We start from the raw sequence: 23,519 nt of genomic DNA, 5'->3' as shown, positions 1-23,519 counted from the left end.
AAGGCAGGAAAGGGCGGGCAGGCAGTGGCACTCGTGTCATCCTGCCAGACCCTCCTCACCCTCCTTTCCTTCATGCCTTTCACAGAGACATCTCCTCACCACTTCCTCAGTTAAACCTCAAACGTAACCCCTCGGCTGAACCTGCCTCCGAAGCAGGAGAGGCCCAGTGCCCGGTGCCACCCCAAGCCCTCCCCCGCCGAGGCTCGGGCCTTACCCAGCCCTGTGGCGGGCGGTGGCCCGGGGGCGTCGGGGCTCCCGGCGCTGCCCTCCTGGCCGCCCGGCTCCCACGCCTCGCTGCTCTCCGACGCCTCCGCGCCGGCTTCGCTCGACCCTTTCCGGCTGCCGGCTCCCTCGGGGCCGGAGCCCCTGCCCTCCTCCTCCGCCTTCACCGCAAACCACACCTTGAGCTGCTGGGCGCCGAGGCGGGCGCGCTCGCAGAGGCCGGGCACGTCCTCCTCCCGCAGCCCCTTGTGCTTCTCGTAGTAGTCCTCGAGCACCTCCCGGCCGGCGGGGCCGACCTCCACCAGCCCCGGGGGGAAGACCCCCCGCCGGTAGTTCTCATACCACTTCAGCTGCCCGTTCTTGTAGCCATAGCGGCTGTCCCCGAACCAGCGAATGACCTCGGCCCGCGGCAGGCCCGTCTGGGACACGATGGCGTCATACTCCTGGTTCGTGGGGCGCTGGGTCTGCACGAACATTTGCTTCAGCAGATGCCGCTGCTGGGCCGTTTTTTTGAAGTTCATTTTGGTTTTGGGAGGGGTGGGCGGCCGGCTGGAGCTGCCGTCCCCCTTTTCATTTGCGCCGGTCCCCGGTACCTCGTTTTTGCCGTTGGACTCGGTCACTCGCAGGTTTTTCAGGTTGATTTTGATGGGACTCACCTTCCGCTCCGCCGAGTTGGGGTTGATGCCGGAGGCGTCGACTGAGCCGTTTTCACTCGTGGCCCTCTGCTCATCTGAGGAGTCTTCCCCTTCCCCGCCGCCATTCTCTGCCTCCTCCTCCTCCTGTTGAGCCACCTCCTCCACTTTCTTATTCTCCTCCGCCACCTTCTTCTTCCTCCTCTCCGAGAACCAGCTGTCGATCTCCCTCCGTGTCATCTTCGTTTCCCCCCGCAGGCGGTTCACCTCTTCCTCCGCAGGAAGGGGATTTTGGGCAAAACTGCTCTCCAGGGCCTTCAGCTGCTCCGGCGCTCGCTCCTTGTACTTGGTCGGGGTGAAGTCGGGTGCCTGGTGCCAGGACTGCCGCCGTGCTGGGTGGTGAGGGGCCGGCGTGGCCGCTGCCGCTGCAGGGCTCAGCTCAGCTCCTCTGGGTGGGACGTCGAAGGTGATTTCGGGCAGGGAATCAAGAGCACTGTCTCCAGGGAACACGGCCCGGCCGCCTCTCACGTTCCTGTAGTGGTACCTCCTGTCGCTGAACCATTTTCGGATCTCCTTGGTGGACAAGCCCGTGATCTTTGTCAGCCGCTCGACTTCAGCCTGGCCAGGGAACTGGTTTCTGCAGAAGCTGCCTTTGAGGGCTGAGAGCTGCTCGTGGGATTTCTTGTTTTTGTAGACATTGGGATCCAGGAAGGTCTGCGAGGAGATGGCAGGGCAGGCGGTGAGCAGGGACTGGCCGCTGTTGACCACCTTGACCCCGGATGTGTTGCTGGAGCTCACAGTGCTGTGCTGCCCTGCTGGCTGTGGCTTGGGGACAGAAGTCACTGCCAAGGTGAAGGAGGAGCTGGTGCCCTTCAACCCATTTGCCATGATGGGCTGCGTGACCAGCAGCCCCCCTGTCCCCTCTGGCTGCCCCACCACGTGGCCTGGGAGAGTTGCCTGGATAAGATGGGGAACAGTCCCAGGATTTGCAACCAAGGGCGTGTTCAACACTGTAATGGTGGGTTGTGGCACAGACTGAATAACAGTGTTGAACATCTTCTTCCTGGCATCTTCGATCTCCTCTGGTGACCAGCTGATGCCCTGCTTCAGCCTCTGGGCAGTGAACCAGATCTTCAGCTGCTCTTCTGGGTACTTGGTCACTACGGTCAAGTAGCAGAGCTCAGCTTTGGTGGGGTAGGGGAACTTGTTGAAAGAGTTTTTCAGGAAGCTGTTGGAGTCCATGGCGGCATTGTACGTGGGAATGCTGCTCAGTGGGATCATCACCTTGGGAAGGGATTTGGATGTAGGGAGCTGCTGATGCAAGGGGGGCTGCTGCTGCAGCGACACAAGCTGTGCAACACCCGCCTGCAGAACAGGCACGTTTCCTATGATGGAGCCATTCACTATGTGGGATGACTTTGTTGAACTTGCCTGGCTGACTGGCACGGACCCATTTGGGAATGAATGCTCACCATCCTTCACCTCTGCCTCACTGCCCAACTGACTGGACACATTCTCCTTCAGCGTGTGGATTTTTTTGGCCTCGGGTTTACCCTTCATTATCTTCATGATAGGGGTTTTGGTGATGATAATTTCAGACTGGCCGTCTGCCCCTTCCTCAGGGACCTCTCCTGGCAGGTCATGGCTGCTGGTGGCCTCACAGAGACTTTGCTCCACGGTTGTACGACCATCCTGCTTCACCAGCCTCCAGACAAAGCTGGTCTCGCCGGCGTGCGCCTCGGCGTTGTGGTGCGAGAGCCCTTCGTGGCTGTTGGCCAGGAAGCTGCACCCGGCACAGGCGAATGCGGGCTCTTTGCTGAAGTCTGAGTGCTCAGAGTCCAAGTGCCCAAAGAACTGGTGAAGGTCTTGAGACCCGAAGTCACAAGGCTTGCAGATGAAAGTGTCACCGTCGGCGATGCCGCGGTGCCCGTTGGACAAAGCTCCATTATTAGCGCTGCTGGCCCCAGCGTCGCTCGATGCTGGTCCTTCTGCAGGAGCCTCTGGTTGTGTTCCTTCACGGTCATCTTCTCCAGCATCCTGTTCAGTCTCCTGAAGCACCAGTGTTTTTACTGGTATCATGCAAGGTGTTGTGGATTTCCTTTTGCTAGCCATCGCTACAATTGATCCAGAGGATTATTCTTCTTTCATTTAAATCAAACTCAAATTTAGAAAGCGCTATTGCAAGTGCTTTGTGGTCCAGATTCCAGCAAACTCATGATGTCCCGAGGAGTTGCTGACAAAGGTTCATATTTGCCACTGGACCTGAGGATAAGGAGAGGAAGGAGGGGTTAGTTCCCTTGGAATTAGACAAAGCACAACTGCTCTAGTATTTAACTGCTTCACTCAAGAAATAATTTTTCTTCTTTCATTGGAAAAATCTAACTTGACCTTGATTTACTGTATTTTCACACCTAATCCTGTGAACCGTTTCAAACCAAACACACAACCGTGCCACTTTTACAGCCCACATCAAATTCTCATTTAAGGAGGAAAACCACTGAATTTTCCCCTCATTCTGCCCCGTTAAGTCCCACCCTTGGTGTTTCAGCAGGGAAAGCAGTGCCTAGGCTCCTTGTGTGCTCAGCCTCACACAGGAGGTGACACCAGGCAGGCTGACCTGGGAAAGCCACCTGCTTTCCATCACAAAAAAGGATGAAAAATCCACATATTCCCCACAGAACATTTCAATTTCTTAAAAATCAGCATTTTCCATCCATCCCATGGGGAAGTTTCTTGGCAGCTGAGAGCACTGTGCCCATGCCAAGAGTCTCTGCAGATACTCAGAGCTGCTGCTGTGAGCGAGGAGGCTGCAGTATTTTATATCTTCTTGCTCAGCAAGCCTGCAAAGCATTTGGGAGATGCCCTTCCTGTGTACACTTCATTACTGTTCCAACAGCATGTGTGAGTCCTCATCTGGAGCCACAAGACAAGGTAAAGGCACCAAAGCTCAAAAGCAGCATCACAATGTTCCTGGCTCCCAGCCTTGCCCTCCCACCACCTCTGCAGCTTTTGGCAGTCACACCACCCCATGCACTGGGATATTCCCTAACAAAGTGTCATTTCTCGTCAGTGCAAGCCCATCTCGCTGGGCTTGGGCTAACCAGAAATTTGTTACATTTAAAACCAAAACCAAACAAAGATAAGCAAAACCCAACCAAATAACTGACAATAACTTTTTCTTTTCTTTTTTCCCCTCCTCTGAAACTAAAGCAGACCCTGAAGTGCTCCAGCCTGTAGGAGGCCAGGGCTGGCTGAGGCATTAGCTACAACCTTATTCCTGGCCTGATGGAGCTTTCCCACTTGCACAGCAAATGCTCTGTGCCTGAGATCATGACCCCAGGGCAGTAAAGCTGCTGTAGCTGGCACCAGGAGTCATCTGCTTGGTGACATCCCTCTGTCAACCTCTTCTACAGCAACTCTGCTTTTTTTTTCTCTTCAGAGGGATAAAATGGTATTTTTCCAGACTGCAAGGTCACTTGGAAGCATATGGACGCACTGATTCATATTACAAAGACACTGTGCCAGATTTCCCTGAGATTTACAGTAACAGCAACTGAGCTTTATAAAAACACTCATAAAAACTTGAACTTTAAAAAAAAAGGACTTACCATCCTATGAGATGACTCACAGAGGTAATTCCTATCAGTTACAGCAGTTGTGCACCAGCAGCTTTCTCAGATCAGATATTTGGAGCTGATCTCATGCACTGAGAAATGCAGATCAGGCAAATGGCTTGGTGGTGCTTATGCAATACCTCCTGTGCTTAGTTTTGTTGGTAGTTTTTAGAACAGAGGAATGAAAGATCCTCATAAAAAAAAAAAGAAGAAAAAAATTTCAAATGGAGGAAGTTCAATTTCAAATGACCTCCCTAACTTTATTAGATTTTTTTAAAAAGCTTGTTCTGAAAGCTGACATCATTTTTTCCAAACGGGAGAGCCTGGATGGCTGGCTCTGGCCTCAGCAACTCTCAGGCACCGTTTGAAAGACTGATGGGAAAACGTAACTTCCCGTTAATGTGGGCTGATCTGAGATTACAAAACAGTCCTGTAAACACTGTTAGTCATCACTGAACTTGGCATCAGAAAAGACTGCTTGCTATGCTAAGGCATCATGAAGAGCTAGAAGTTATAACTTAAAAAAAAAAAAAAATCTATAAATAGGTATTAAAGCCATGAGTTGGATTTAGACGGTGTGGATTGCACCTCTCAATACCTGCTTTGTGCCACTCTCATCCCACCTTCTCATGGTTAGTCCTGCCCTCTGTAGAAGGCCACAAAGTTATTCATTAGCATTAGCAAGTGGAATATTTGGATGACTATGAATGGGCTGTGCTATTCAGAGGGGAATAGCATCCATCTGACACCAATCCCGAGATCCTCATTTTTGATGCTAAGTTAAATATTATACAGTCTAGCAGGCTGAGATGACCTTTCCAAGTCGAGTCAATTAGGGAAAAAGCAGTAAGATCAGCCTGAGGGCTACAAAATACAGCTTTAAAGGCTGAGAGCAGTTTCATGTCAGGGAAGCAATGGTAAAAGAGAATACTTATTTCATTTTATCCTGCAGCTTTAACACAGGGAGAAGCTGCTGGGCCCTCTGCAAGCTTTTTTCTTTCCAGCAAACTCCAGAGTCTCCATTACTGAGACAGCTCCAGCCCCTGACAGATCTGACCCAGTGTTTATGGAGTCTCCAAATATCAAAAGAATGATTTTTATCTGTCAACAGAGTAAATTTGATACAAAGCAACAGCGACACACAAAGACCCCCATTGTGCCACATTAACAAAGTGCCTCTCCCGAGCACTCCATCGCTTTTATTTTGGGTAAATGTGAATGGCCTGACCCACCTACAGAGAACCTAAAAGCTCTGCATTTCATTTACCAGCACGTTTGTATCAAACTCTGTGCTCTCTCCAACAACTTTCCTTAAAAATGCAATCAAAGCAGCCCCAGCCACCACAGCTCTCCTGCAGGGCTCCAATATTAATGCCACCTGAGAACACAGATTGCAAATTTTAGCTGGAAGTGAATCACAGTGGCAATTTACTGGGGAGAAAAAAATTAATCAAGTGTACTGTTTGTCCATTTCATTTCCATGGAACAGTTGCATAACCACATGTTGGGAGAGTGTTTTATTCACTGCTCACCTTCTGGAATGCACCTAATACTTTAATACACCACTAATATATAAGAGAATGGATAATTCACTGATTTGTCCCTCATTTAAGTGAGGCTGTTCTAACGGATAGGGTAAATTAATGGCAGAAAAAATAATCAATTGAAAAAGATCCTTACAACTGATCTCAGTGTATATATCACCACTGCAGATGCTTCAGACCCTTCTGCACAGCCATGATGTATTTCCTATGTATTATTTTATGATTAACTGGAACAAAGAGACAAAGCTGAATGGAAGAGCTACCTGGAGCCAGGAAGACAAAGTTATTGTACTTAAATTCATGGTTCCTATTTAATTTATACCTGCTAATTTCATAGTAAGGTAGCAGAGTAAGCAGGTCAAATGTCCAGTGCACCTAAATCATCTCTGCTGCTGGAAATTTGAGGGAAAACCGACTTAAAGCAGAGTAAAACCAATGTTTTCCCAGTGATGCTCACAGAAACTAAGGCTGGAGGTAAGGGTGGCAGTTCCAGGTACAAAACCAACCCTCTGCAGAGCAGCTTTGCCTCCACTGAGGGAAACAATGCCCAGACCAGTCACAGTGAGCTCTGCAATAGCAGAAAATTTACTTCTGCAGAGATTAACAAAGGGAGGTTTCGAAATCTGCACTGCTGAGTATGAACTTTCAGCTTTTTCCAGCTTGGCTGGATATAACTGGTTTGGTTTTAAATGTTTCACTGAATTAATGAGTTAGTTCTTAATGCAAAACATTCACTGCACGCAGTGCCAAGGTCCCCAGTTAGAAGATTAATTTTTTGTGACCTTTTGCAAACCCCGCCTAGAAACAGCAACCAGAAAACCCACCAGGCAGCAGCAGCAGCCAGGATACAGCAGCTCCAGTCCCACTGCCCAGGCATGGGAATACAGGGACAGCTGCCCTCCCCTGCCCCCAGCCCTGCCAGCTCCTGGGTGCCAAGGCTGACACCAGGGACAAAGCTCCATGGGGACACAAAGGATGGCTGCGTGCTCTGTGTGCTCTGCTGAAGAGGGAATGCTCCATTAAAATAAAATGAAATTAATAAAAAATTAGATTTTTAAAAATCAGCACCAGAATAGAAGTAAAATAACAGTTTTCTCAACACTTTCAGTGCCTGCTAGGCAGGCAGACACGCTCCCCAGGTCAGAGACAAAGTTAATGTTTCTGTCTCATATGGAGCCAAACACAATATTGGCACTTTAAATAAAAGCGGTTTGTTTTTAAGTTGAAGCTCTGCAGGCCCCAGCTGATAGCATCATATGAAGGGGGAAAAAGAGGAGGAAATCAAAGGAGGGAAAAAAGTTGATGTTTATGAGTTTTTGTCTCTTCCCCTTCAGACTCTACCTCCAGCCAGGGTCAGAAGATGCAGTGCTGTCTTAGGGAGTTCCAGATGACTTCCCAATCACACTGTAATTAGCCAGGCCATTAAATAAGTAATACCTGTGACCAGCACCATCAACCCAAACCTGAGGGCTGAGCCCCCTTCCCCTTCTCACCCCCACAAACATCCCACTGTGTTTGACAGCAGGTCCCCTCAGCATGACAGGCACCCAGTTTGCCCTGGGCAGCACTGGGAGCCAGCTCAAGTAGCCTGGGACTGGGTGCATTTACCATGCTGCTGGTCCATGGATTTGGGGTACAGGCCATGGCCACCTTGTTGCCAGCCAGGGCAGGCCTGGGATTCTTCCTCTTTGCATGGGCATTAACGTTCCTTCTGCTTTTGCAGAGAAGTCATGAAGGAGTTTCACTAGTTTGAATTATTTATTGCTAAAACATAGTCCCAGTGGGGACTACTGCTAATCCATCCCAGGAACACACTGTGTGGATGGACATCTCAGCAAAGACCTCTCCAGGCCACATCCTTGTCATTCTATATGGACAGATAACTTCTCCAGAAAACCTTCCAAGGTGTGGGTGGGACCTCTTTGCCACCTGTACCAGGAGAAGAAAGGGCAAGATTTGACAGGGCAGAGCTCCTCTGTTCCTCTGTGGCTGTACATCCCAGCTAGCTGGAGTCCAGCATCCTCCCTGAGTAACCCTGCAAAAGCTGCAGCTGGGAGGAAGTCATGCATGGGAACATCTCCAGGAGCCTAAAAATGCCAGCAGCAAAGCATCACCCTGGCTACTGGCACACATCCCCATGCCATGGCCTTGCACCTGGAGGTAGCATCTGCCACCCAAAACCTGGTTCATAGTCCAGACCAAGGTCAAGACACACTTAATTCTTTTGGGGTTTAACCCCACTCAGGACTGCAAGTTCATCAATGAGCAGTTAGTGAGATTTTTCCCCTCCAGAGCAGGCACTCAAACCTCAGGTGATCTTAACGTGAACCAGCAGAGCCACCACAGTACAATAACCACAGCCCCAGAGAGGCCAGGCAGGCAAGAAAGGCTCTTCACATCTTATTATTTCAGACAGCACGAATGTACAAACACACGCACAAACTTCAGCAGTTTTGAGCTTCAAGCAGCATCACAGTCAACGTTTGTACTAAGGAACAATTTCTCTTTATGCCAACTGGTCAGGGTGCTTTGTAGCTTAAGCCTGGCTTTGAAACCACGGGTACAGTCTAAATGCAGTGGGAGCTGGTTGACCGAACAATCGTATTCATTCTCCATTCCTTGGCAGGCCTAGAGCAGAAAAGCGTCTTTTCCATTTAGACCAGTTAAACAGAGCTATTCATTAAAATTTCACCCTTCTCCAAACTGCTGGACTTCTCCATTTAAAACCTGAAAACTGCCTTTAAGAGAAGCCCTCTCTCCTCTGCCCCACTGTGCTCCTCGTCCCCCTGTCTCAAGTAGTCGCCCATTTCTGAGCCGTGTGTTTGGATTGTTCTTGTGCTGTAACAGCAGCACCTTCCTGTGTGTTGGTATCTGGGCAGAGGCTGCCTCAGCACTGGGGGACTAAGGGCAATTATCTCTGCTTTTTTTTTTTTTTTTTTTTTGTCCCCCAGACAAGCGCAAAACTGAGCAAGATGGAAGGTTAGAAAGAGCCGGCTGAAACAGAACACGATTAAAGTATAAAAATAGGTCACTGGGATAATATAACCTTTAGACTATTGGCAATGTGCCCCCCTTAGAGACAAGCCTGTGTGCTATATTTCAGGAGAATGTGAGGAATAAAAAACAACCACCACGACACACATCAAAACAAAACCACTGATCATCCCTCAGAGCTTTGCGTGCTTCTGTTTGAACATCACTAACATTAATTCACTCCTTTTCCTCTGCCTTCATCCATTTGATTGAGCACAAAATAAACGTTATGTAATCACACCATTAACATCTTCCAAAAAAGTAATAATCTCTTTTGGCACAGAGGCTTCATTACAGATTTGCTCCACATTGCACTACCTTAGCAGGGTTCACAGTTCCAGCATCCCAGGGACCCACCTCCAGAGCTTCAATCTTCAGATTCTGTCCATGCTGCAAAACATTCCCGGCATCCCCCCAAAGCAAAAGGCCCAGCAGACAGATAATCACACCTCACCAGAGCCAGCTCTGAGGTTAGCACTACCAGCAGAGGACACCAGATAGCATTAATGGAGCTTCAAGAAGTCCCTGAGCTCATGAGTATCTGGGTGTCCATCACCTCATACTCAGCTGGTGACTGCCAGCAGGTTGGTTTGTGCCTGAACAGGACAGTATGACCATGCTTGTAAACACACTGGAGTTCCCATTTCAGCACCTTGTGCTTTCTCTAGGATGTTTTCTTTGCCTGCATTGTCAGGGCTTTGTTTGTGATTTCATCTGAAACACAGGCACCTCAAACAGCCCCTCACAGGTCAGTTATGTCCTGCCACACCACCTTCAGGTGTGCCACACGCCTTGTGATCCCACTCTTAGAGCTCATTGTCCAGCATCACCGTTTCCATAGGACAAGCCCAGCTTTGGCAGATGCAGCCCTTCAGAATGTATGTGAAGAGGAATAGGTTACACCTAAAATACACTTCTTTGTGTTTTTATTATCTGAAATTGCTGAACTGGCTCCAAGACAAAAATCTACTGGGGAGCTCCGAGCAATGAAATAAGCACCAGAGGTAGATCTCTGTCCACATCAAATTTCCAACAAGGATATTTGAGACTTCCAAATCAGCAGGGAACGCTTGGCTGAGCTGGTGAGGAGCTCACACGTGTGAGCACCCAATGGCAACAGAGCACCCACAGTGCCACTATAGCCTGTCCCTTCCCAAGGAAGCCTTGGAGCCCACCTTTCTGATGTACCCCTGCTCACAACCCCACTGCCAGGCTTGCACATCACCTCCATATAGTGACCTTAATCGAGGGGCCATCACCCCAAGTGCAGGAACCACTCCAATTCCAGCTCTAATGCCAGCACAACATTTACGGTTAAAAGAAAACCAGTGTCAGCTTTTATACCAGCACCAAAACGATCCCACTGCAGACACAAACCCAAAAGCCTGTCACACAGGTTTCTCACCGAGCAGCCAAGTCCCCTGTGGAATGAAGAACAGCTTGCTGAAGCCAGGCTGATCTCCAGGCTGATCACCAGTTACCGAGCAGCTGCATAAGGGACAGACCCGCAGCAATTCCAGGGAAGTAAAGAGTGCCCAGATCTCTAAAACAAGATGTGGGTGGGAAGGACTAAACCAAGCTACTAAACAGTACCAGAGGCGCTGGAGCTGATCATCTGCAGCACAGCCTGATGACTCCGAGTGCTGCAGCCCCTTCCCAGCTGAGCATTTTTGGATTACTTCATCCCCCGTGTCCTTTTGCAATATGCAGCTTCGAGAGCCGCGTTACGTCCTGGCTCAGCCTCAGCTACCATTCCTCCACTTACAGTTGCTATAACCAAAAAGAAAACTGCAAAATACTTTGTCAGAAAGCAAAGAAACAGGGTTTGGCAGGTTGGGATCATGGATTATTTTTTCCATCCCCATGAATTCTGCTTCAGAGTCGTTCCTTTCAGACCTTGCGAGCAGCCGATGGCTTTTGCAGCTTATTGAGCCCGCTGGTTTATGGCAATGTTTTTCTGCTCACTGAACTGGCTCATTCTTTCAGCAGAACAAACTGTTCCACGTTGAGGCAGGAGTTGGCTGTGTTTTAACAAAGGATTTTTCCCTTCTGACAGTGTTTTGCAAAAGACCCAAAAAAAGGAGTTTGGAGCCAAGTTACAAAAGGTCAGGAGAGGCGAGTCAAGCACTGGGTGTAGTTCCTGTATGTCACAGCCAGACAAGGAAATGGGTGGGAAGAAGAGGAATGGCACTTCGAGCTGCAGTAATATGTATAAAGTGATATTAATGAGGAATGGGATTTTAAATGAGGATGGCAAGTATGCAAGCACTATAATTTTTGCTGTACAACAGCAGGCTTGTTAGGTAGGCTGAGGCCTCGGCAATCATTTATCCATGTGAAGCATGCATTTGAGAGTTCAAGTAGCACTAGGAGTGAGAAAAAGGCAGTCTTATTTGCTTCCCCTCCCCAAGCTGATTTCAAGGAGCTACTGCACTCTCATCTCTCGTCAGCCAAATGAATATTCAAAAGGCTTTTGCCAAGCCAACGCCAGTCAATCAGGGAAACAATGCTGCAGGGGAAAAAAACACTGGGCTGAGAGACCTGTGTGAGATAGGCACCTTGTCCCTCACCACGGCTCTGCTTTAGCATCCAAATCTTTAATGTGGTGCACTGTGCTCCTGCCAGGCCTGTTGCTCTGCCTGCTCCATGCCCTGTCACCCTGCAGGACAGCACAGCTACAGCAGATCTGCTGGATGGAGGGTGAGCATCCCGAGCCAAGCTGCTGCAAGTGGGGAAAGATCCCAGCACTGTGGTCCCAGCAACACAGCCCTCCTGATGGAGCTGGTGATAGCTTCTCCCTCTCTTTTGCTACAGGCTGGGACCACTAATGTCTTCTGCATAGGATGGGCAGGTTCCTGGTGAGGCCCCATTCCCTGCTCAGCAGCAGCAGCTGTAGGAATTGGGTCTTTCTGCTCTGTGCACTGTACATGGAGAAGGCAAGATGGACAACTCTGGCCTTGCAGATGTTGGGAGGAGGGAGCCAGGGGGATCTGCAGCAGTTGACAGTATGTCATGCCTAATACTCAAGCTTTTCCAGGCCTCAGAGGATCCCTGAATAGAAAGAAACCACCCACCACTGGAACACAGCCACTTTTGTGGCTAGAAGGGGCAGATGTTCAACCCCATACAACAATGCAACACAACAGTTGAGGCTGTAAGTGAAGAATGCTGCATCCACTTAAAACTGAAGAGGGAAATTAGGGACACCGTCTAATTCTAGAACTACCATTTGGTCCTGATGCTTAAAGTTCACATACCTACTCTGCAAGAGTGGCAGAGGGTTTTCTTCCATTGCCTTAAATAGACAATATCCTGGACTAAAGCATTGAACCACAAGGACTTCAGAAGCATATGGTCAGACTGGCAAGGGCTCAGCTCCTTCAGCTGGAACACCAGTTCCCAAATAAGTTCAATTCCTTTTTAGCACCTACATAAGTGACAGACTTCCAGGAGTCCCAACTGGACTGCACAGGACAGGCCCTGCTGGCATAGAGAAGGGCAGACCATAAGACAGCTCAGTATCTCTGACAGCCAAACCCGTTGCTGAGATGAGCATGAGGAGAAGCTGAGCTTCAGAAATCCTGCTCACCACAGCCAGCATTAAATCCTTCACCACTCAATTGCCAAGAACAGCTTGGCATGGAGAACAACACCATCCCTACCACCACACCCTCATTCACTGACCCCCAAGAGTTCCCATGGGAACAATCTTCTCCCTTTCTCTGAAATACCCACCATATGTTTTCAGATTGATAGCAAGAGAAAAATGGATTTGGGACTTGATTTTAGATCTCTCTGGGCAAAATCTGAGTATCTGGATCATGCACCTGCCACCCAGATGCAATCCTGGTCATTTGCTCCTTGGTTAGAAACTGTATTTGTTCAAAACCATTTGTCAAGACACTCTGGACACAACTCAGAGAAACGGAACAAAGTTCAGGGGTTATTTGTGATATGAACCGTGCCAGTCAGGACTCTCCTCTTCCTCCAGCTGTTTAGTGACACTTGGAATGGATTGGCCTTACTGGAGAGTCAATTATTGTTGAAAACTCACCATCCTCTAGATCAGCTGTGACCTGAAAGCATCCCAGTTATTTACTGCTGCAAGCTAAAGGAATTTCCTTACTCTCAGAAGACAGATGTTTAAAATTAGTTTCAAGTTCAGTTGTGATAAACAAATCACATTCTCTTCCTTTCCCTCTCCTGTTTTGTTTTGGGGTGAGTTTTGGTTTTGGGGTTGTTTTTTTGTTTGTTTGTTTTTGTTTTGTTCTTTTTCTGGGGGAGGGGGGGATTGGTTGGTTGCGGGTTTTTTGTTAGTTTTTTAAATCATGCCTGCTAGCTAGTCCAACCAGCCTTTCCTTAGCTGCTCTTTGCAACTCCTCATTTAAAAACTCATTCACAAGGATGCAGGGGAACTACAGACATCTTTTGAGAAAAAACAGCAAAGCCAGATCCCTGATTTCAGAGTTTTTCCTTTGACATTTGATTCCCTGAGAATCTCATTAAAAAGAAACAAACCACCATGTATTGAGGGTTTTTTCCCACTTCCTATGAAGAGCAAAAGGTTGGGAACTGGGATGGGGATTCAGGACCTCAGCTCTCTGCTGACAACCAAGATGAGCCCAGTCCACCTATCCTGCTCTAAAGCTGGGGATGTAAACAGCTCCCAGCAGACTGATGAGGAAGACAAAAGGTGTTTAAAATTGATATGACAGTGCAACTAAAGGGTTTGGGGTTTCGGACTGAGTCCTGCAAGCCTGAGTTCTTATTTATGTACTTTACACCTTGTGGATCACATGACCTTGATATAAGGAGATTCTTTTAAAAAATTCAGGCGTGCTGGGAGAATTGCCTCCTTGCCATGTTTTAGTGAGTCTGCCCATGAACTGCCAGCAATTACTAAGCTTCCACTCTGTATTCAAAGCTCTATACAATGGAGTTTATTATTTTTAAGCCTTTCAGACATCAATGTAGCAAACTTAACAGAGCTATTTGGAAGATTAAGACACAAACACCACCATATTATTCAATTTAGCTCCAACACTGAACACTTATTTCTTAAAGAATCACAGCTAATACACTGCCAACTGCCAGCAGAGACAAACACTTAAAGCTTTAAGTCACACTGCAGCATGGTCTTATAAATCAAATTTAAGATATAAGAAGAAGGAAATAACTATCATTATGCAAGTACAGCCCAATTACCCCTTGGTAGCAAACCTATCTTCAAGTTCTGGCCACAGGCTTCAAAAATCCACCCCTAGAAATGACAGCCCAAGGAAATCCTCACTTTCTGTGCATGCAGCCAGGTGTAAACCTACTAATGCATCTCCAATAGCTGTATTAAATGACTCTTTAAAGTATTTTGTATGTTCATACAAGTGCAAAGAGACTTTGTTACCCCACTGGGGTGGGGAGTTCACTAATAGCTATTCTATTTGCCAAATCAGACCTGCAGACAGGTGACAAAGGGGAGTGATAAGAGAAAACAAAAAGGATTTTTGCCTGTTTTCTATCATTACAGTGCTCACAGGAGAGCTGACTGCTGCATTTTGCCCTCCTGAAACCATCCCACCCTTCACAAACAATTGCACGAGCCTAGGTTAGACTGGGTACAGGACTAGCAGAGGGGAACAACATCCTTCATGGGAATGAGGGAATGAAATGAAATACGAGTCAATGAAAAAAAAAATCAGTTTGCCATACAAAGACTGTCATTTCCTTAGAGCTGACTTAACCTTGGAGAAAATCCATCTGTTGCAAATTTAAAATTTCTCAGCCCTTCAAATGAACATGGAAAAGTTCTCATTGCAAAGTGTCCCATAAATAACAGAAATATTCCTGGTTTACACTAAAAGAATTGCAGACTATGTTATAACTTCAGCAAGACAGAAATCAAGAATCCCTCCTGGCTTTTCAGAAAAAAATGAAGGGATGGTCTCATTACACCAGTCTAAAACATTCATTATCCTCATTAGGGTAAAGGGCACAGCAACATTATTAACTCTGTTTCACAGCACTAAGAAAACAGCAGGATAAAGTAAACTGCAGGAGTCAGCACGGGGGACAGTAAGGTAAAAACATCCATGCTGTGTCAGCAGGCAGCCTGCAAACACAGGAATGGGGATGACCCACTGGTAATGCCATGATGGAGCATTTCATTTCTAGGCCAGCAGCCCAAATCACAGTCAGGGTAGGGGAACATGTTCCCCCAGGCACCTTCCCCTCTTCTTTGGGCTCAGAATGTACAGAGTTGGGAGCGTTGTAATGATACTGCACCAAAATGACAGTGTGTCACACTGGATAAGGCTCAGGACAGCAGGAACTCCCTCCATGCACAAGCCCATAATCACCCACAGCAGAGGATTAAGGGAATAGATGCCTCCCACATCAGGGATCTGGGGGACAGCACTCACACTCTGCAGGACTTGTCCCTGATCCTGTCAGGAGCAGTCAGGGCAGCTCTGCAGAGAAACCCCAGGAGAGCAGCACCCTTGTGATAGCTCCATGAGCCATCACATTGAGCTGCTTCCCAAAGGGCCAGACAGGCAGAGCAGAGAGCAGCAGGGCTCCTTCAGACAGCTCTCCATGGATCACTCATCTCATGGCTCATCATCACAGCTGGGGATGTGCTGGCAGCACTGTCCAAAGCACTGCAGAGCTGCACTGCCACTGCCTTTGGGCTTCTTCTAGACCATCTGTTTTCACATCAAAAGCAATCAGCAACTGCAGGGGCAACACACAGAATTCATGGCCAGCTGCTCCTATCTGCATCCTTCATCCTCTCCACTCTTCTAAAATAAGGCACAAGTCTCACCATCACCTGCAAGTGCTGGTGAGTGCTGAGAAGCTGCTAGTGCAGGAGACACCCTCACTGTTTAAATGACTCAAGGTCCCACAGGATGGCAGCTCCCTGTCTCTGGGATATTCAGGTTACAGTCACTTGCCAACCCCCAGAGTACATCAGTGTTCTGAAACCATTCACCAGGGTTCAGCTCCATTAGGAAATTGCTGCCAGCCTCCTCCTTGTTGTCTGACATCTTCCCCACATCCCTCCCTTCTTTGGTCATTAGATATTTCCATGGCATTTTAAAATTTCCCAAGGGACATGTGCAAAGCCTTTCTCCAAAGCTCCAAGATCCCCCAACAGACAGCCCTAAAGACTTTTAGGAGTCACACATCCATGTGATCTTCCACACACACCAGTCTGGAGCTCACCCTCCCCCACACACAAAGTGTCTTGAACAACTAAAAGTCTCACAACTTGGGGAAAAATCCACAGCCTTAAATGTTTGTTGGCCCAGCAGGAAGATCACACAAACCATGAAAGGGAAAAACAAGAGGATTAGACAGCAGAAGTGCTTAATGATACCACATCCTGTACATTGAAAATTCAATTTCTTCCCTTTCACTAATGTCAGGTGCTGTTCAAGACATTTTTACTCCTAGTTACAGGCAGAGTCTGAGGAACAGGCAGACCTACCTGCAGCCTGAGATTTACAGTCTCTGGTGTAGAAGGAGTCCCAGCCTGTTGCTGTGCCCTGGAGGCTACATGCTGCCAGCCTTGCAGCATCCCACCCAGCAGGACAGTCAGTAACTCAGAATGCCTTGAAGTAGAAGGGGGTTGAGATTTTGGCTCTTGGGAAGAGAAGGACGGAGATGAAAGCAAAGCTTCTGTCCAAAATAGATGGATTTTTCCAGCTGCTGGGCCATGCCTCTTGCATGGTGATAGAAATTTCTATTATATATTCACACCAAAGATGAAAGAGTGGCCACAATTCACACTGCTGGTTCTCAACAGCCTGCACAAGCCACTGGACCAGCTGTGTGACCAGAGGGAAATAGAGGTAACAGTATTTTTAATATGTCTGGATAGTCAGATACTCCCCAAGAGCATTTTCCCACCCACAACCACCACGAGGCCTGATTTTCTGCCACATCCCAAAAATGATCATTTCCATCCAATCACAGCATCCCACACCAGCTGGAGCTCACTCACTGTCACAGGATGGGGTTCTCAGGCTGGTGGCTCTCCCAGACCCACCCCTGGATATGGCAAAGGGAAGAGGAGCTGCAGCCCCCAGAACAAAGGAGGCTCAGCATCACTCCTCAACTCTGCTGGACCTGAAACAGAGGCAGCTCCCCCTGGACAGCCCTCATGTGAGGGCTTCCCATAGCTTATCCCATGGGAATGGCAGGGAGCCTTCACAGCACCACACAGCAGACAGACAGCCCCTTCTTACCCCCAGATGTCTGCTCTTCCAACCACGAGGTTTTAGCACATTTCAGGCATGCTGGAAAGCTTCTCTGACATTTATGGAGTGGTAAAAGGGGTGGTCAATGCTGTTACCCCACACTGGGAGGGAGCAGACAGGGAAGAAGCAGGGAGAGATGAAATTATCTGCCCAAGATCTATCTACACACTGCCATGGGAGCAGGACCCTGTGCCATCATCTTTATCCCCAAAGCCATCACCTCTCCTTAGCATTCACACAGGTTCAAAGCAGAAAGACAGCACAGGAGCACCAGAAACCTGCTCTGCCCAAACTGGTCATCAATTTAAAGCTCAACAGCTGAGAGCAGTGCTAAGGAAGACTTTACAGCTCAAGGAGAGCTGTAAAATAAAAATAACCACCTTGCTAGTGCATTTGTGCCAGAAGCCCCAGGACCTAATGGAACATATTCTCTGGGTACCTATAAAACCCTTTAAATTGATCACCCTGTTCTGTTTTCCCCAGGACTACAGGAGAGAGGTCCCTGAGATGGTCATGCTTCCTAATCCATCCAGGTTCTTCACACAGCAGCTGTGGAAAAGGGTGCAGACACCTTCCCACTGACACAGCTCCTGGCTGGAAGGGAAATGCTGTCACCAGTGTGTTACAGAAAGGGAAATGAGGCACAAAGCAATTTTAAATAACTCGCCCAAGGTCACAGGAAGCTTACAGCAAAGTCAGTAATTGGACTCAGGACTTGTGAGTCCCCAGTCTTGTTATTTATCAGAAATCACCCTTTAATGGCTCACCTTTAGTCAGACACCCTCCTATTTTGCACTGCCACTGAATTATACTGACAGAGGGAATTATTATGAGTTTCCCTTACAGGCCAACATGCTAAAAGAGCTGTTTTGGAAATAAAATAGAACTTGCAGCATGCTCAGTGTGCTGGAACAGACAACTCCTGAGCACTGCAGACAGTTGAACCACCAAAGTGATTACAAAGCTCCAGATCAAGCTGGGAAATAAGAAGCTGTTTTTCTTCCCAGTGAATCATTTTGTTTTGAAGAGTGGCCTCCAGTCCACAGTTTGAAGGTGGTGAGTAAGAATTCACTATTTCACCTTGGATCTGCATCTTTTTTCACAAATACCTCTGATGACACAGAATATTGCAGCCTTAGCTCAGAGCCAAAGCCTCTCCCTTTGCAGCAGCCTCTCCTTGAACCTGACGTGCCACCAGTTTGTGTTGGTACAAAACAAAAGAATGGACTTTATCCAGACTTCCACAGGCACAGTTCCTTTCCTTCATAAAGAAAACCTGTTCAAGCATACCCCAGTCCATGCAGAGAGACTGGACACAGCCTCCACTGGAGCCTTCCCCAGCCTCAGGGCACCCCTGCCAGACAGGGCTGGTTGAAGGCATCTCCAGAACATCCAACCTGGCTGCTCTTGGAGCCCAGTGCCTTCCTGGGGCTGCTCCAGAGGAACAGCAGAGCCACTGCAGCACCACTGCACATCCCAAACCCCAGCACGGGGAGAAGCCCTGCAAAGAGGAGCAGCAAATCACAGATGTGGTTTGTAACACAACAGACAATCAAACCACATCTGTGGATATCTGCAGTGCTCAGATCCTTTCCAGCTGATGACAAATAGTGGAAGTGTTGGGCAATAGGTTTGGAAAGGGACATGCAGGATGGAATTTGCCTTTCCCAAAGTGCAATGTGAGGGGCAGGAGTCAAAACTGTTAGTGTGGGGCTAGCCAAAAGTTTATGCAGCATTTAGGCATCCAGTGGCCTCATCTTTCTGAGTAAAAGCAATTTAATTTGTCACGCTGATATTGTATACATGTCCTGAGCAATTAGGTCAGTAAGAAGTAAGAGTAGGAAGGAAGGAATGAAGGAAAAGGATACAAGGGCATCTGGAAAACTCCATCTGCTCTGCAAGTTGGGAATCTTTACAGTTACACATACTGATTGGGGAGATAGGAAAAGGGCAGGTAAGAGAGGCTTCACAGCTCCATGCTCAGGGCTACAGCCCCTGCCTGGGAACTGAGGGGCACTGGTCAGTGCCAGCTCCCAGCTATTACCTTCCTAGGGAGCAGCAACACCACCAGCTTAACAGAAAGAGAGAAAAGGAAAAAAAGAGAGAATTTCACCTCTTCTAAGACTCTGTTACAGAAAGAAACCCCATGTGCTACCAAGTTACATGAATAAAGGACAACCTTATTTTGCAAAGCCTCTGTGTGGAGAATTCTTTGCTTTGAGCTCTGCTGCAGATTTGCAGGTGAACGAAACTCTTGTGAAAAATTTATCTCTCAGGGTGAGGAAATGAAATCTCTTTTCCCCATCTGTTCTTCACTGGCAGAGCAGAGGCTCCAGGTGGAAAGGCTGTATGAGTGGGATAACCCTGCCCCATCCCTTTCTGCTTTAAGGCTACTCACCACAAGTCCTTGCTGTCACTCCACACCATAAACCCCAGCGAGGAGCACGTCCAGGGCTGCAGCTTCACACAGGGCACCCAGTTTTGTGAAGGCACCTCATATTTCTCCCACCACAGGTCCTGTCTTTCCCAACGCTGTCAGATCAGGGTGAACCCCTCGGCCTTCTGCAAGAACCAGCTCAGCAGAAACACCTCCAGAGGGTTATTAGCAACAAGACCAAACTAGCAGCTGTGGGCCTGCAGATCCTTGGGCCCTAAACACAGGGCTGAAGAGGCGTGACATCAACTATGTCAAAAATTTGCTTGCTTTGAAATCCTACTCCTGCTTATTTATGTTACAGGAGCACCCAGAGGCCTCAGCCAAGCCCTACAGAGCTGGGGCTGGAGAAGTGCAGTTGCACATGTAATGGCCATAGAATCACAGAATGGTTTACATTGGAAGGGACCTTAAAGATGATCTTAGTCCAGCCCTGCTGCCATGGGCAGGGACACCAACCCTACAGCAGGCTGCACAAAGCCCCACATCTGCATAGAGAGCTCCTACCCCATGGCCAGCCACAAGCAGCTCACGGTTTTCACTAGAAATAACTCACAGCCAGGCTGGAGGTGAGGAGGTGCTGTGGCAGGGCAGGCTACAGGAGAGAGCCAGCACAAGGGCTGGGAAGCAAAGCAGCAGCCAGGCATCATGGACAGGAGTGTCCCTGGGGCTTCTCCAGCTGAGCTCTGCCTCCAGCAGCCAAAACACCCCGGTGAAAACTCTGCACACAGAGCTCTGCAACCCCCGCAAGGATGCAGAGAAGATTGTTAACCTAAACAGACAGGTCTGAGATGGATTCGCAGGAAGGATGAAATCAAGAGGCAAAAATAACATTTCCAACACACCAGTGACATACCAAGCCCTTAATCCAAGGCACTATTTACAGGCAAAGAGCATTCCTTGCTGCTCTTACCTTCAGCTGCAAGGTCTGGGTCAGCAGCTGCCTTGGAGGAGCCTGTTTGAAGGTAACAGACAGCCCAGGGAACAGCCAAGCATAGAAACTGGGATTTTCAGGAGAAGATAAATAATTAAAGGGACAACTGAGCACAACTCACTAGACTTTGCTTCACAATTCAAGCGCTGAATATGGAAAACACAAAACATTTCCTCCCCGAATGCATTAAACGCCCATTTTGCTATTTCAAAGTCTTCTAATTTCTCCAGCAGCCAGATAATCACTTCCCAGATGCACTGCCAGGAATAGGGTCTTGTAAATAAAGTTTTACAAAAAAAGGAAGGTTAACACACAACATATTTTTCCCATTACTTCAATACATCCTGCAAGCTTTGCAGGCTTGGTAAAGAAAGAGTCTATTTAAAAATCGAGGGTGGGGAAGAATTAGCTCACCAAAACCATAAACAGATTTGCTTTGCACTTTCAGGCCAAGAGAAAAACAAGACAGGCCATGCACGTATTGATGCACACAATGGCAAAATCGTTTTAAAAACAAATGAAATGGGAGGGATAAGACAACACAGGAGGGTGGGGGAAAAGGAGGAACAGAGAGAAAGGGTCCAATTCTACAGCAAAGATCCTCCATTTGTTCTTAAAGCTCCCTGAAAAGATACTGAAAAGCCTTCGTGGGCCAACACAGGACCACGAGCTTGCAGGGAGGATGGCACACTGCTACAACCCACCTCTGGGTGCTGGCCCTTCAGTAATGAACAATGTATTTTTCTGCAGATGGAACACAAAGTAATCCTTCTTATTTACTCAGACACCTTCCACATGAACCATCCACACCCCTTATTGCTCACTTTCAGTGGCAGATATCAAGGGATATAAAATTTAATGCCCTTCTCCCTGCTTTCTCTCCTAAGAGATCAACCCTGTTTACAAAGGCAGAGCAAAGCTACAAAAGCTTCACCCTCTTCCTCCTGCAAAATTCTCTGTTTATAATAGCCAGACAACCAATGTTCACTGCATTTGCACAATTAGTGCCATAAGATATTGAGGACCCACCTAGATGCAATTAATGGAGGGAACTTCAAGGAGGACAGCTCTCAGGGGGCTGAGGGTACACGTGGATCCCAGCACATCACATGCTTCAGCAGGGTGCCTTAGTTTATTCCTACCAGTTTAAGAGGCTGCAGAACTGGAAGTGTGTCAGGAAAGCTGCAGCAAGCAGCATCAGTCCAGTCACTGTTCTCCCAACACTGATTATTTAATGAAGTCTAGAAACAAGCAGTCTCCAGATGCAGCACAAGCTGGGTAGGAACCACTCTAGGGTTTGAAAATCCCCATTTCCACAGGGATACTCATTTATCACACAGCCATGAATTGGGTGAACAAATTCCCCACCAGTCTGCTCACTAATGTTCAACCATGGAGCTTACTTTTTGTACAAATAAAATAGCTTGGCTCTGCTATGAGACCCAATTTCTTCTTCAAAAGCCTGGAACGGTGTAATGGAAAACTGGAGTGCTATTTCCAAGCACACTTCTTCCATCCACAGAAGCCAAAAGGAAAAAGCATCGCTCTCCTGACCCCTCATCCACACCATGGGACAGATGGATATTTATTAAGTTATATGGAAATAAAGTAAATCAGCAACTAGCACACAGATAGGGGAGCCAGCCAGGAGAAAAGTATAAACACACAGGCTGCCTGAACTCGGTTTTGTTCAAGCAAAGAAAATAAAAACTGTCCCCTTCTCAGGGACACCTGGAAGCATAAGCCAAACTTGATTTGACCACAGAGTAACCCCTGTTCTCAAGGCAATGGAGCCAATCACTGCATGATCACTTCCTTCAGCCATCAGGCTCCAACAGCCTGCACAGAGATCTCTGCCATACACTGGAATACACCACATTTCCCTGTCCAGGCTGCACAGGACAGAAAGATCCACATCACACCGAGTGGCCGAGGTGACAGCAGTGTCCTACCTGCACGGGGGACCACGTCCTGAGCCTGTCGTTCTCCTGCCCCCTCTCTGTGCTCACCCACATCTTTAAAGTGCCTGCAGTTGCCTCAGTAGGACCAGGATTCAGGGCTGGAAGAGAAGACATTACACCAAAAATTACTGCTGCACCCTGAAGGAGATGGCAGCCCTTGGTTAGTAAAGGCTAAAAGCAAAAATAAAACACTGATCAGTCTGAGGTGCCCACTCTGCCATGCTCCCACAGCACATCCCACTGAAAACCCCCAAACACCCATCTTGGGGGTTTCCCCCCCCCTCTCTCAATTAGTAAAGACATTATTTATGAGAAGTTTGCTGAATTAATCACCAGGCTCTCAACCCAGTGAAAGCAATCCCCCAGCTGCAGTGTGCTGGAAACCAGTGACACTGCTGCCCAGCTCCCTGTGGACTTGGTCCATTACAGGGCTGGAAACCTCAACTGGCCAGAACATATTTAGAGCAGCAGCCACAGCACCCTGACTGCCACTGCCACAGCAGCAGCTAAATATAACATGCAGCTCTGCTCAGAGCTGTGGCCTTCTTTTCTCCCCTTCATTTCCCCCCACTGCCATCCAATCCCTGCTCCTTTACTGCTGGAGAAGCAGCAGAGCCACCTTCACATATTTCCAAATTTCTAAACTTTACTGTCTAAAGAGATAACCAGCTGAGTAGGTTTCTGGGATTAAGTTCAGACCAGGGGAGAAAACAGCATATTGAAAAACAGAGTCACCCCGGAAAAAGGTGAACCAGAGCTTGTAACAATGATAAAACCCAGGAAAATTAGGCTGTGATTGCCCTAGTAAAGGAAAATTTAAACTTGTTTGTTGCTCCTGACTGAGCAGTGGCAGGTCCTCCCCTCCCAGCAGCATGTCCCAAGTGCCCCAT

The 23,519-nt window shown here is 48.1% G+C and overlaps 1 protein-coding gene across 6 annotated transcripts in view; it reads right to left on the bottom strand.

Annotated features, from left to right (window-relative positions):
* Nucleotides 1-23,519, bottom strand: part of ZHX3 (zinc fingers and homeoboxes 3) — a 46,855-nt gene that overhangs the window by 6,683 nt on the left and 16,653 nt on the right. For 2 of the 6 annotated variants that reach the window (XM_088175056.1, XM_088175057.1), the window contains exons 2-3: nt 22,621-22,727; nt 215-3,116 (exon numbers count right to left, since the gene is read on the bottom strand). In XM_088175056.1, coding sequence (XP_088031182.1) covers nt 215-2,966 — 2,752 coding nt within the window. In that variant the 5' untranslated portion in view covers nt 2,967-3,116; nt 22,621-22,727. The other 4 variants (XM_088175058.1, XM_088175060.1, XM_088175059.1 and 1 more) reach the window with 4 other exon arrangements.

Source organism: Sturnus vulgaris, chromosome 17, assembly GCF_052056855.1.
Source record: "Sturnus vulgaris isolate bStuVul1 chromosome 17, bStuVul1.hap1, whole genome shotgun sequence".
Taxonomy (NCBI): Eukaryota; Metazoa; Chordata; class Aves; order Passeriformes; family Sturnidae; genus Sturnus; species Sturnus vulgaris.
Note: the sequence above shows the minus strand (reverse complement) of the source record. Positions and strands in the feature narration are given on the sequence as shown.